The sequence below is a fragment of the Schistocerca gregaria genome, chromosome 1, assembly GCF_023897955.1.
Source record: "Schistocerca gregaria isolate iqSchGreg1 chromosome 1, iqSchGreg1.2, whole genome shotgun sequence".
Lineage (NCBI taxonomy): Eukaryota > Metazoa > Arthropoda > Insecta > Orthoptera > Acrididae > Schistocerca > Schistocerca gregaria.
The window spans coordinates 992,520,015-992,534,903 of NC_064920.1; the positions used below are offsets into that span (position 1 = coordinate 992,520,015).

General features: G+C 39.0%; 1 protein-coding gene across 1 annotated transcript in view; it reads right to left on the reverse strand.

The window, feature by feature from the left end:
- Window positions 1-14,889, reverse strand: part of LOC126278300 (GATOR complex protein MIOS) — a 191,188-nt gene that overhangs the window by 31,409 nt on the left and 144,890 nt on the right. The window contains exon 13 of the mRNA XM_049978316.1: window positions 10,421-10,559. Within this exon, the coding sequence (XP_049834273.1) occupies window positions 10,421-10,559 (139 nt within the window). The remainder of the gene's footprint in view (window positions 1-10,420; window positions 10,560-14,889) is intronic.

Consider the following 14,889-nt stretch of genomic DNA (forward strand, 5'->3'; position numbering starts at 1 on the left):
GGTTTCTTGAGAGACAGTCAGCATCTTGGTGTTTTCTTCCACTTTTGTATACTATGGTAATGTCATACTCTTGAAGACGTAGTGCCCACCTGGCGAGTCGTCCTGTTGGATTCTTAAGACCTGTCAACAAACAAAGTGAATGATGGCCTGTAACAACTGTGAATTGTCTTCCATACAGATACTGTTGACATCTGCACATGGCCCAGATCACAGCAAGGCATTCTGTTTCTGTAGTTGAGTAGTTTCCCTCGGCTTTTGTAAGTGTCCTAGAATCAAAGGCTGTAGCCTTCTCTTTTCCATCCAAAATTTGCACCAGAACAGCACTGATCCCATACCTGCTGACATCTGTGTGCAGTTCTGTAGGTGCTTTCTCATCATACAGGCCAAGTACAGGGTCAGCCATCAGAGCTTTTCGCAGCACATCAAAAGAACTTTGTTGAGCACCACCCCAGATAAATCTTGGAGTAGTCTGGCTTTGATATAAAAGTCTTTGATAAAACAACGGTAATATTTTCATCAACTGTCTCTGAGAACACTATAATGTCATCTAAATAACAAAGACACATCGTCCATTTCAGGTGAGTTAGAAGATTATCATCCGTTCAAAAGTTGCTGGTGCATTACACAAACCAAACGGCATTACCTTTAACTCATACGGGCCCTCAGGAGTGATTAATGCAGTTTTCTCACGAACAGCCTCATCTACTTCGATTTGCCAGTATCCCGAGTACATGTCCATGGTTGAGAAAAATTTAGCCCCCTTCCGACAATCCAGTGTATCGTCAATTCGTAGAAGAGGGTAAACATCCTTTTTAGTTATCTTATTAAGCTCCCTGTAATCAACACAAAAGCGCCAACTGCCATCCTCCTTCCTGGCCACAGTATCTCATCTTAAACACATCTCGTCTAGCATAATCTTCAAGTGACCACCATCTATAACTGCCTGAGAAGCTTTCAAAAAGCCCCATCCAAGAATGACATCATGACTACACTCTTGCAAGACGATGAATTCTAAGGGCTGTGTATGGCCACTTATACCCACACAAATGGTACATCTTCCTGTAGGTTTTACATATTTCCCATTAGCCACCTTCAGCAGAGACATTTTGCTATCAACGAATACAGTTTTCTGCAACTGGCGATGGTACTTCTCTGAAATGACTGAATATGATGCTCCAGAGTCCACAAGAGCTTGGGCCGGTTGGCCATACATGAGGAGATCGACATAGTTTCCTATCATTTTTTTAATGATCGACAGTGGAGAATTTTTCTCTACGGTGGCCTCACCTCCAAGGAAGGTCACACCCTTTAGTTTTCCAGGTTGCAGTGGCTAGGTGATCGGCTGGAGCTTCTACACGGCGATGGAGACCTTGATCGGCATGTTGGGGAGGGTCCTCTCCAACAGCTAGCTTGGGGCAATGGTGGCCTATGCTGTCCTGCACCCACATCTTCTTGTCCATCTTCGTTGTCCTGGAGTTGGCTGCCAGCTAAGATGTGTTTAAGATGTACGAAAAGTGTGTTTGGAGAGTTCGTAGTGCTAAAAGACAGATGACTCTGATGCCTGGGCTCAAAGAGTTATCCTCTCAACTGTAAGAAGAGTATAGTAATCAAGTAAAATCAATTAATTCTGGAGTCACTCAACTTGCCGTTGGGGAATGTAATTTTTACAAATGAAAATTTCATGAATTATTAAGTTAAAATTTCCACTGAGTGATGCCAGCAAAGTATTGACATATGTTTTTGTAATCACACTGTCAATATTATTGCAGGTTTTGTACTGATTTTGTGTATGCGTTTTATCTGTTTCACATAAATCATGAGAGATGACAATGTGTTCCAGCCAGCTATGGGCATTGCTACATCAGATGCAGCTGAGTGATATTGCAGTCTGACCACCAACCAGAGAACAAGTTGGAAGACAATGCCGTGCTATCACTTTGATTACATTTGAAATAAAATGAAATGTAAAAATGTTATTAGTACTGTTGCATCTGAGCTTGCCAGCAGATCATTAAAGAGTTCTTCTCTGTATGAAGTCTTCATCCTATGACTAGCAGTGGTTGGAGATGGTTATAAAGAGAAGTAACATAGAGATTTGAAGCAGTGAGCAGGTATAATGAGAAAATTATTATTTAGCTTCAAAAGACTTTGCGAGTTAATATTCACAAGGCAGATGAAGCTTTACACGAAATACAGACATTTACACACACGAGTTGGTATCAGCATGAAGCATAAAACAATATGTCTGAATACTGAGTTTTGCTATTGTGTATGTAACCTGTTACATGGTTTCGGATATTTGTCTAGCCAGAATGGTTTCAGTGACATATGGGAGGAATAACAATTTAGCACCAGTAACCATAAACAAGAATTTCATGTTTTGTCAAGTAATAATATACATTTCTACAAAATGAGTGCTCAGAGTTTTAGTGTTGCTACTTTGATGAGACTTCCATAAAATATATTGCTCACACATTCCTGATTTTATAAATCCAAGTAGATTTTCATAGCTAAATAGTAAAGAAGAACTTTGAAGAGTATTAATAACTATTTATGGAGAAAAGTAACAATATTATGAAAAGGATAGTTGCTATTCACCATTAGTGGAAATGCTGAGTCGCAGATAGGCACAACAAAAAGACAGTCACAAAATAAGATTACAGCGAACAAAGCCTTTGTCAACAACAGACACGCCCCCTCCCTCCACACACACACAAACACACACACACACACACACACACACACACAACTTCAACTGCCAGAGACTGTGGTCATGCATGCACACACATCTGTGTCTGTCTATCATCTATTATTGACAAAGACCTTGTTAGCTGAAATATTATTTCGTGACAGACTTTTTGTTGTGCCTATCTGTGACCCAGCATCTCCGCTATTCAGTGAGTAGCCAACTACCCTTTTCATAATATTGTTAAACACCATCTTGGATTTTCCATTGTTTCTTTAAGGAGAAATGTGTTCTGGCATTTGTGACTCACAAATTACTTGCTGGCTGACTGTGCTGTATAAACACATTCTGAAGTGATTTTAAGAAATGTTAAGTCAAGTGTGCACTTCACTTTGCATCTAAAAGGCTGAGCTAGTAACTGACTGAACTGGCATGACACCCGTAAATGAAACTTAATTTATGTGTTGGGGGAACTATGGATATTAACAGAGAGACTATAATCAATTAACAACAACTTCTAATGTTTTTCAAAAAAAATCTCAGTTGCAATCAACAAGTTTTAACACACATTTTATGTCCAGGGCTTTTCTTATAGCTTTCGGTTTGCAAAAAAGAATTGCAGCCCACTAATTTGAGAAAAATGTGATTACAAAGTGGAGGAGGACTGCCTGGTAGCATTGACAGCATGGATTCCAGTGTTATGCAACCGCTTGAGGCTGGCAACAACATTATTAAACTAAGAGATCATTGTAAGTCCATATCCATTAGGCAAGTCTGTCGCAAGTAGGAATGAACCAGAAACTGTATCTGTAAGGAGGAATATGGCAAGGCCAATGGCAATAGCTGTAAAAACTGAAAATCAGTGTTACAGAATGTTGTTTTCATTCAACAATCAAACTGTGTACCATCTGGCTTAACTCTGTTATGACACAAGATGTTGTGGCATATAAACTTTGATAATTTGAAGAAAATAACTGACTGTGGTTTGATTCCAAATTTGAAATCAAACGTTTTAAATAAATTCTTTAGTTAATCATGTCAGTATGGAAAACTGCTTAGGAAGGGATTTCTATCAGATGTGCTAACTTGTGCCTGTACTCTAGGAGAATCTGTCAATGCTGATGTGTATAGAAAGATGTCATTCACATCATTAGTTATTTTTGAAGATGAAATTCAAAAACCTATGGACAATGGAGTTGTAATTACACAAGATCAAGGGTGCTGTGCTTCTGAAGTTACTCAACTTGGAATGTATCTTAGAAACTGCAATGAACTTTGCCCTCCAGTTCATAAACAAAATTATGTGGCTTATGCAGCAGCCACTGCTGGAGGCAATGACATCCAGAGGCTCTGAGAATTGGTACGAAGCGGTGAAAGATGGAACATCCTTATTGGTAATAAATAATACCTGAGCCTTGCAGGACGTACCTCCAGATCGTCAAACTCTCAGTTTTAAAAGGGTTTGCAAAATTAAATGTAAACCAGATGGTAACATGAGGTATATACATATTGTATACGTAGAAATGGAAAAAAATTCCCGGATTTTTTCTGCATTTCCCAGTTACAAATACAGTTTTTTCTGGTTGAAAATACAGTTTTTCCATGTTAAGTGACAGTACACTTTCCTTTGGAATAGTAAAACTTATCAACCCTTTGAATGGTTAAGGTTTTATGCACTGGCTTAAAACTTTACGGGACTTCAGAAGAAAAAGACACATTTTTGAAAGATCTTTGATGTCAGTAACATATATGCTGCATATTTTCATAGTTCGAGCCTGCACATTTTCGTATTACAAAAGTATAAATTCAAATTTCACCAAACACAGCACATTAGTTTCTGAAGTATTGAAATCGAGATTGTGATTGTCAACCGTAGCTTATGTCAAATGATCTAACCAGCTGATGACAGCAAATATTCAGAGCATAAGGCAAGTGATGTAGTCAGCCAATAGTAACATCACTGTTAAGCAGTGCAAAGACACAGATAGGACAAGTAACAGTTTGAATTAATACACATAGTGTAGCTACAAGAAAAACTAAGCTTTCACATATAATATTGGTCTCGAAGATTAATAAGGTACAAGAAAAGCTAAGCTTTCACTTATAAATGTCTGTTTTTCTGGGCTCAAAATCCATCTAAGTGGCTGGTACTCAAAGTGTTGAGTTTTGGCTCAAATGGCTCTGAGCACTATGGGACTCAACTGCTGTGGTCATCAGTCCCCTAGAACTTAGAACTACTTAAACCTAACTAACCTAAGGACATCACACACATCCATGCCCGAGGCAGGATTCGAACCTGCGACCGTAGCAGTCGCACGGTTCCGGACTGCTGTTGAGTTTTAAATGAGAGTCAAACGCTCAGTGGTTTAAGGAATTCATCACACATTCTCACATATATCATAGTTCACTTTGTGTAAAATGAAATTTACTTTGATAGTAACACTTTTCAAACCACCATTCGCAATATTTTCCTGCTACCTGTTTGAAATAGGTCTGTTTCAGCAGTTGCCAGGGAGCACCAGAAAACAGGTGTCACTGAGTGTGCACAACTATGATGACACAGGAAACCCGTATGTTATTATGTATAAAGCCTTAAGGGATCTTAGATTATGTCAAAAAAGACATGGGTCATCAGAGGGTACTCCAAGAGCATCAGAATTTCATAAACCACCATACTAAAGTGCATATTTGGCTTAAAGTGCACATCCGTATGTCCAGATTCACAATGAAGTAGTTCCCAACCTGATATTAAACTTATCAGTAAGGCTTTCAGGTTGTAAACTTTCTAGGAATAACACTACTATATTACCTCATGTTTGATTCTTTATTATGGCATAATGTCATATGCACCTAAAGCAGAAAATGTGCACTTGAAATTCAAGTGAACAGTTGAAATTAGCCAAAAGTGTGGAATGAAACACTTTGTTTCAAATAAATTGACTGTCTCAAGGGAAAAGATTAATACAACCAAATTTCTTTAGCAAACTGACAAACTGACTTCATATGTGTCTGTTTCTCTTTTCCTGATGAAGGCTGTGGCTGAAAGCACAGAAGAGTCTCAGTTGGAGTCAGGAATGGGGTAGTCTCCATGTGACCCGTGTTTACGAGTAGTGAAATTGCTGATGATTCCTTTTTGTTAATAGCTCTCATAACAAATGAAAACAAATCAGATTTCTGTGTCCAGGAGCTATCAAGTGAATTAAAATACATTTACATGATTACAGAAGGCTAAAATGTGTCATTAATGTCAGCTTTCTTATTTCCACAGTGTTGGCAGTCAAGCATTAATCACCTTGCAATTAATAAAGTGTCTTATCTTTGCCATTTCCAAGTGACTCACAATCTTATTTTCCTTTGTGTATTTTTTGTCTTGTTATATCAACAATGTAGGAAAAAGATGGTATGTTAAGCTGCAGACAGGCACAGCTAAAAGACACTTACACATAAGCTTTCGGCCACAGCCTTCATAAGGAAAAGAGAAACACACACCATTCACACACACAACCAAGTACACATAATGCACACATGACTGCCAACTCTGCAGATCGGGTCAGAATGCAACTATCATATGACACAGTAACATCAACCTAGAGGGGCCAGTAAAGGGGGAAGGGATACCAGCACGTACAAGTGGAAGGGATGGGGCTCTCTGGCAGAGTCTGAAGGGACTAGAATGCCAACAGCTACAGCACCAGGAAGATGCGGGGCAGGGAGGTGAGGAAAACGAAGCAAAACAGGAGATGAGTGGGAAAAGATGGGTGGATGTGTTAGCAGGTGGCAACAAAAGAAGACGTAGGACACGAGAATGGGGAGGAGGTGATAGCACAGAAAGGGGTAGAGATTGTTGAGTGGAGGGTGTGGGGACAGTATGTTACCAGAGGTTGAGGCCAGAATAAGTATGGGAGCAGAGAATGTGTTGAATGGATAACTCTCGTCTGCACAGTTCAGAGGAGCTGGTGGTGGAGGTGAGGAACCAGATGGCTCAGGTACAGAAGCAGCCATTGTAATCAAGCATGTTATGTTCAGCTTGTAAGCATATTGTCATATCGATGGCTTAGTTGTGGAGTATCTTTGCGGGCAGCAGCGTCTGTAGTGAGTCAAGTGCAGGACAGGGTACTGTTATGTTGTGTAGTGTGTAGCTCTGCATGTAAGAAGCATTGTTAGTATGGGGGGGGGGGGGGGGGGAATAAAACTTATTTGCCTGAAACTTTATTAACTTAAGTTTTTTCAGACAATGCTGAAATCTATCTCAAACAGAGGTAAACAGCACAATGGCATCAGCGAACAAAGTGGCTCAGGTATGTACCATTAACATGTATCCCTTTGTCATTTTCCAGTTTAAGGATCTGATGACTTTATCTATTACTGCGGAAAACAGTTCTGGTTATGAGAAACCTCCTTGCCTCAGTCATCTTTCAGGTACGAATTTCTCACTATCCCGATGATGACGTCTATATCATTAGCAGAACACTAACAGTGGTCCAATCAATGACCTATTTCTGAAGGCCTGTCAGTACAAATTTTGTAGCACCTGAGTCAAAACCATTCTTTCCATTGTGCTATATCAACTTCTAATGCCAATTTGTTTCCTTGCCATTTTTCTGTTTCTTTTACCTACTAAAATGACTTTCTCCTTACATGATTGGAAATAATTTTACTGAGTAACTTGTATATCATACAGGGAAGCCAGATTTTTTATGCCTTTTTTATCTCCTTTCCTGTCAAGGGAAGTAATTACATTGTTGTTCCAGTTTTGAGGAATAGTTTTCTTTAAAAAATTCTGTCAATAATTGTTTAAGTTCTTTTCTAGAACTATTACTGCAGGTTTAACGATTTCTATTAAAACACCATTATTCACTGGTACCCTTCCTTTCTCAATAATTTGAGTGATTTTGCACAGCTCATCTGCTTTCAGTTACAGAATCTCATTATTATGTGTGTCTGTTTTTCTGGTAAATCTCTTGAATTGTACGAACATTTACAGAAACCTTGGAATGTCTATATAATTTTCACTCATCTGAACTGGTGAAAAGTGCTGTCTACTAAAAATAAATTTCTGTTATCTTTACTTCATACTTTTACTGAGTTCGACTGTTCCTCTGACCAAATTTTAATTATACCTTTGTGCCTCCTCTCAAAGACATTCACAGATAGATTTGTTTAGATAAGTTCATTCTATCACTATCTGGGCACCCAGTGTTCTGCACATCTATGTTTATTCCAATCTTCTATTAATCCATTTCCTCCTTCACCTTCTCTCTCTGTCCACCTCCTCCACCCCAACACTCTGTTCATCGTCTCAACTCTCTCTGCCTCTCTCTTCCTACCCCTGTCTCTGTCCACCTTCTTCTCTTTCCTTTTTTCCCTGTACATTTCCCCATCTCCTCCCCCCTCCCCAATCTGTGCCAATCTCCTCATCCCCCGTCCCCCATTCTCCATCCAAGTTATCATGCATCCCTCGATAGGAGATTGGTGGTTTTTACCCCCACAGTATTTCTTTGCAGATTGTAACTAATATGTGCAGCAAATTTTGTTGAATCATCCTAGGGGTTTAGGATGAGATATTCATCCATGGCTTTGCCCAAATACACAAATCTCAAATATATTTCACAAATATTTAACATATTTCACATTTATTTGTACACATATTTCACCCACATCTCTAGAGAATTTTGCCCTGAAGTTGCATTTTCATGTAGCTCAATGTTTATGACATTGTATTTCCAGAACTATTTTATGTACAATGATTTAACTTTGTAGATACATCCAGTGGTATAACTGACTACTGTAAGAAAAATGTGTTGTGAATATAAATAAAACATCAATTTTACTGCATAAACAGTGAAAATGTCATACGCAATAAACTTTTTTCCTTTCATCATTTTGTGGGGGTTGTTGGCAAGACAAAGTTTCACAAAGGTTTGAAATGATGTGTAAAGCTTGTTGTACATCTATAAGTACTCTCATTCTCAAATACTGAACGACTAAATTATGAGTATTCACATGGCAAGGACTACTCTGCTTTTTCATCCCCACTCCTTTGGTAGGTAGATAGGCAGCCAACAGCAATGATTTCCAGACAGTACGTGATACGTGTTCCAAATTTGGTTGAAATTGTGCTTTAGGAGGACAGGGACATACATACATACATACATACATACACATATACATACAAATGTACGTGCAATTTTATAATATGTATGGATTCTTGCCTTCATTCCACTAACTGCCTTGTTACATCTGAGACTTTCATTTCTTTTAATTCTTCCATACCAGCAACATTAGCATGCACCATACAAGTGCACAACCTCTGTCATATCCAATACTGCATCCATTTTTCCAACTATAGAACCTCTCCTACATTTTTGTCCTGCTTTTGCACTATAATGCCACATTGTAATATTGTAGTGAGCTTGCTATCATTAATCAATTTCGGTACTATTTGTAAAGATCTTCTATCTTCTTATCAGAATGTTAGCACATTGATGCATAGGCTTTAATGATATCTGTGTAATACCTTTTGTTGATTTAAAAAAAAAGTCTTGTTAGACTTTCTGAGATTGCGTCTATGACTGTTCTTCTGCAGTAAAACACATGACCTGATTTTAATTCTTTACCCCCCACCCTACCCTTCTGTTAAACCTATCATATCTTGTATGATCTAATTTAATTTCTCTTCTAACTACATTAATATATCTTTGGATCAATGAGTTCTACAATTTATTGTGCCTAAATAAAATTTCAAAGGACAGTTGCTTTCCTAAGGTCCATATTATTATCTGTCTAGCCAAACACTTAACTGTGGTGCTCCCGGTGCCCAATGAGTTTCACAAGAAAGGTGAATAGTGCTCACCTTGGCAAAGCTCATAGCAGTTTCAACCTACATGAATGCTTCTGAATTTCAAAAGCTGGGGTCCATATAACCAGTTTCCATACTGATGATGTGCAAGTGAAACCCAAAAGTCTCCAGTCAGTAACATTGGTTAATAGTCAGTAACTCATAGTACATTTAGCTCAATTGTTAATATACTTTGATTCCCCATGTTGGCTGCGGTGTAAGTTGCTCAGCATATTTGCACCGCATATTTGCACTCCATAAAACAACTCATTACTTTAAGGGTATCTATCAGCAATTCTGGGTACTGCACCAATATAGTCTCACATCTGAGGAAAAGTTCATAACATGAGACTGAGAGTAACACTGGAACAAAATTTTGGAGGACTATGCTCACCTCCTCATCGAGGGCAGTATTATTTGGGACAGAAACCCCTATCTCCAAAATTTATAAGTTCTAGATTTTTATATCTCATTTGTTGCTCATAATTTTATTGTTTATTTCTGTGACTTACAGCCCTGTCTTCTTTTGGCTGTTGTCTCAAATGACTTTGCAATTAAACCCTAAGTTCCTTGTTTCCTTCTACCTTTTAAAATACAAATAAAAGTTTAGAGCTTAGAGATGAAATTATCATCACCGTTTATGCCACCATCTATTTAAAACAAAAGTGTTTTCTATTGCTATTTGACTGCTGATTTTTTCTGACAATTCTTCTCTCTACAGAAAAAGTAATGTGTGCACTTAAAACTATGATCACACACTGTAACTTTCATAACATTATTTGGCAATTTTTCTGCTTTAAGGTTTCTTAAAACAATTCTGTATGTTGAAGAAAGACTGTGAAACCTAATTTCCCATATTTACTACATTTAAAGTTGGTTTCAAGTATTTCACTAACCTTTCAATCCATGATTGTGTAGTATCGTTATCCAAGAGTTCTTGAGTGAAGGTCTGTATGGCTAAAAGGCTCACACTCTGAACATCTCCAGTGTTATTAACATAATTTTGCATAATTTGAATGATTTCGCCACTTGAACCTGAAAAATAATTACATTCTATGTAATATGTATTGTCCACAAATCCTTAAACAAACATTTGAAAATGTGAACATTACTGAAAATAATGTTTTGCATGAATTCATTTAGTTTTCACAATAATTACACTAGTAACAATCTTATGTGTGGCTATTATTGGCTTTCACTAATCCCACACTGGGAAAATGAAAGCAGATAGTGATTAACTTTCAGTTAAATGACTGGCAGACAAAGATAGTACAAAAAACAGAATGATTTTCTGATTGAGAGTCCCTTTAAACCATTCACGTAGAATTTTTGAGAACAGATTTGTCATTAGACTACAATTATTTCTGCTGTGTAGTTTTAATTTTTCACACATACATAATTATTTATAAAATATGAAGAAATATACTTTTTCTAGCAACTTACATCATACCAAGACATAGTTTAGTTGTGTATGGTATATCATGAAACATTTGTCCACATGAAAGGCAACTTTACATACATTACATTTAAAACAAGTTTCCTCACGATGTCTTCGATCATAACAATCTTTGCATCTTCTGGAGGGAGCACTTTTCTTCTCAGATGACACTATTGTTGTTGGAAAATGTCCCCAACTTCTATTGAAGTCTTAGTGGATTTTCTGAATTAGTCATCTCTTACAAGTGAGGACTGGGAGAGCTCTGCTCTTCAAGAGCTGCTCTGCAGCACTGAACCAGAACTTTGTCATCGTCCTCTTAGGCACTGGGTTCATATGTGGCAAATCACACTAGCATTTAGCAGTGCTATGTCTAGGAGATAAAAATCTATCTTCTTACATTGCTTGACATACTGTCTCATAAGTGGGTATGAGGAAAGACACTGGTTGTGTATGTCAACCCCCCATTCATTGGCTGTAATTGACAAAACTTAGGTCTTAGGCATTTTTCCCACATTTATGTACTCCCACACACTCTGGTATATCATGAAGTGTCGACAGGAAGTGAGCGTCTCTTTTGTCTGCCCATTTCACAGCAAGAATATTGTTTCATGACATGAATATTAGTCCTCCTTTCCTCAGTTTGGTTCCACTGAATATGGGTGGCATATTTTTTCTTCTTTGTCTTACAGTCCCAACAGCATGTGTTCTCCTACCTAGTAAGTTCCTAACCAGGTTGGGAGAGATTTACCAGTTGTCCATGTAAAGAGTTCCCCACTCTCCAAACAGTGTCTCACATAGTTTGACCACAGTCTTCTTCCTCTTCTCCGGTATATATCTTCAGTTATAACAGTATCATTTTCTGAAGAGCATACTTTATATATCTTTACGACTAATTTGGCTCTCTTTGTTGGATTATATTGAATATATGAAAGCCTGCCCCTAAAATTCATCAGGCTTTCATTGATGCTAACATCTTTACCAAGAACATACATTCTTTGAAATTTGTCAAGCAGTTGCTAAATGCTTGGTCTTATTTTCACCAGTTTATCATCTTGTGTTTTTGGTGGTTCAGTAGCAAAGTGCAAATACCTAGAGAGAGCACTGAATCTTATCGGTGGCATTGTTTTACCAAATATTGGCGTCTCAATTATTTTTCTTTGTGACCAAATGTCTTGTACTGAAGGTTTTCATGACTGTGACATGAGGATGTAGAGAGCAAAGTGGGCTTTCAGTTCGTCAACTGTTACAGGAAACCAGCGTGTGTTGTCACTGCTTGAATTAGTAGCCTGTGTTTTTGCTGCGTAAGAGTTAGTTTCTCTCACAATGTCCTAAAAAAATGTTTTTGTTAGAAACTTATTTATGACTTGAAGTTCTGTTGGATTTTGTCCGAGTCACTGCGAACTATTGCTTCCTTCTATTTCAGATGTTACAGTGCAACTGCCACTTACAGGAACATTGGCTTCATTGACCCAGTCCCAATGAGCTGACTTTGAAGAGACAGTGGAACACACTGTTGTGACATCAGCACACATTCTACGTGATGCCACACTTTGTTGTTACTTACAATTTCCTCATCCTCCAAAATGCTATTTGTTGATGTCTCATTTGCAATGTCATTGTCTTCACTGCTGCTTGCACCACTAATATAATTATTTTCCAAAACGCACAGAATTTCTGCTTTATAGGGACCAAGCACTCTGTCAATCACTGAGGTCATAAATCACAGTCAACGCGTGAATTATTGCTTCAGTTGCACGAACGCGCAACTGGTCCCATCTAGTGCTGTGGATTTGGTTTCATAAGCATACAAGTGCCATCTTGCAGTATGGCTCATAATTATTACAGAAAGCACAGTGCTACAGAAGAGTCATACGTTACCCCTACAGCACTTTGACAGGCGTAGCCATCACTGTACCACAATACATGGAGCTGCTACAATGGCTATACCCGTCACCACAGGCGAATGGGTTAAGAATCACCCACAATCACCTTTGGATGATGGTTTTTGCAATGCATTTTCCATCTGTCATTTTCATTTCGAAATTTCCATTATCATAATGTTCAATTAATCCTCAGATAGCTCTAAAACTCATACCTTCCCTCCTGTACTGTATGGCTAGCAGTGTCCAGTTTTGGTTAACATCATCAGTCTGTAGGAGTAAAAGTAAGAATTCACTACAGCCTGCTGTTCTTAACCTTGACCTATTAATCTTCAATCTTTTATTAGTCGCAGATGAACTTCATCGAGAGAGGGAAATGAGAGCTACAGAAGCATGACTAGTAATCCCAGCTAGTGTATGGTTCTCTGTCACTATTTACAGTAAATGGAATCAGCCAAGATTCATATGAGTACTGTGAATGTTACTTTTCTTTTCAAAAATTTGCAAATCCTGACAATAACATGATTAAGTTAGCATGCGGTTGATAAAATTAGTAATCCCCTAAACAAAAGTTTCCTTTATCATGACTGAAATCGGACAAGATCAGAATCAACTCAAAGAATTCGCAGAGGAGGGCCAAGCACTAGGGAACTGTCACAGTGGATCACTGAGTGCTGATAGAATACGACAACTTGAAAGAATGGTCGTATGGAGATGGCACAAGAAACAAACAAGTTTGGTGAGTAATCCAAATAGAGTAACCAAGGCATAGCAGAGTGAAAAAACAAGAACAACGATGTGTTATGTTTGGCAACACAAGTGCAAGGCAAACACGCCACTGAAAGCAGTGCTGCGACATGGTGGAACTTTAAAGAGTCATCCCACGAACATTCAGTAATATAGCAGGGTGCATGGCTGTGTTAGTAGCAGCTCTGTCTAGTGTGCTTGGCAGGTTCTATACTCTCTGGAAGGCCTTTTAAACTTGCCAACCCAGGATACTACATCCCTCCCCCTGAAATGGGTATGTATGGCCAGCTGTGTCCTGGCTATTGTTTTGGCAGATGAACTGGGGGTATGGTTGGTGTCCTGACATTGACGTCCATTAGCTGGTGTGAGGAACCAGGAGCATCTAGCAACATGCTGGAAGGTGGCAACATGGAAATTGCCACTGCTGGTCTGCAGTGCAAATTACACCTCTGTGGTGGCGTGACTGGTGAAAGGGGGGGGGGGGGGGGGCTGTTCAAGTTAGGGTGGTCCACAGGCAGAAGTGCCATTGATATATGTGGACAGAACTGGTTAGTATGACGATGCTCCAAACCCCTCTGGGTCTCAACTGACATAAGGTGCCACCCATATGTGGTGGCCAGCATTCACAAATCTTCCATCCCATGCAGATCTGCCCATACTGCCAAGTCCAATGGAAATTGTCTAGCATGCTGACTCTGGGGTTTGCAGGGCTAGCAAATGGAGGAGACTTGCAGTTGCCTCAAATGAAGGAGCTCTGCCAGGCTACAGTCATGGATGGGATGCTGACCACAGATGGGTTGTAAGCACCCATTACAATGGATCACAAGGAGCCCAAAAAGGAACCCAGAAAGTCCAAATGAATGTTGTCCCAGGGAGAATGGGAGTGGCTCAAGTGGTGACAGATTGGGGTCAAGCAGCACGATATAGGGCATAAGTGTACCAATCGTGCACCATGGCTTCCACATCCTTGTTGAACACTAGTAAGTAAGCAAGTCGCCAACTAAGGCTTTCAACTGAGAGATTCCTCAGTACTTACAATGGAGGAGTGGCATGGTGAATATGTGCCTCATTGTCAATCTGGATGGGGTCAGCGATGACCAACAGATGATAGGAAATGAAAGCCCAGTCCCGAGGTTCTGGAATTGTTTCTTCAAAAGTCTGCAGGCCATCCATGGAGCAGAAAGTCGCAGTTGCATTAAGATAGGGTCGTGATGCATGCATGCAGCAATTTGAGCAATGGTAGTCGGTAACCCATCTAGAGTTTGTCACTGTTCCACATATATGTGGAAACATAAGATTT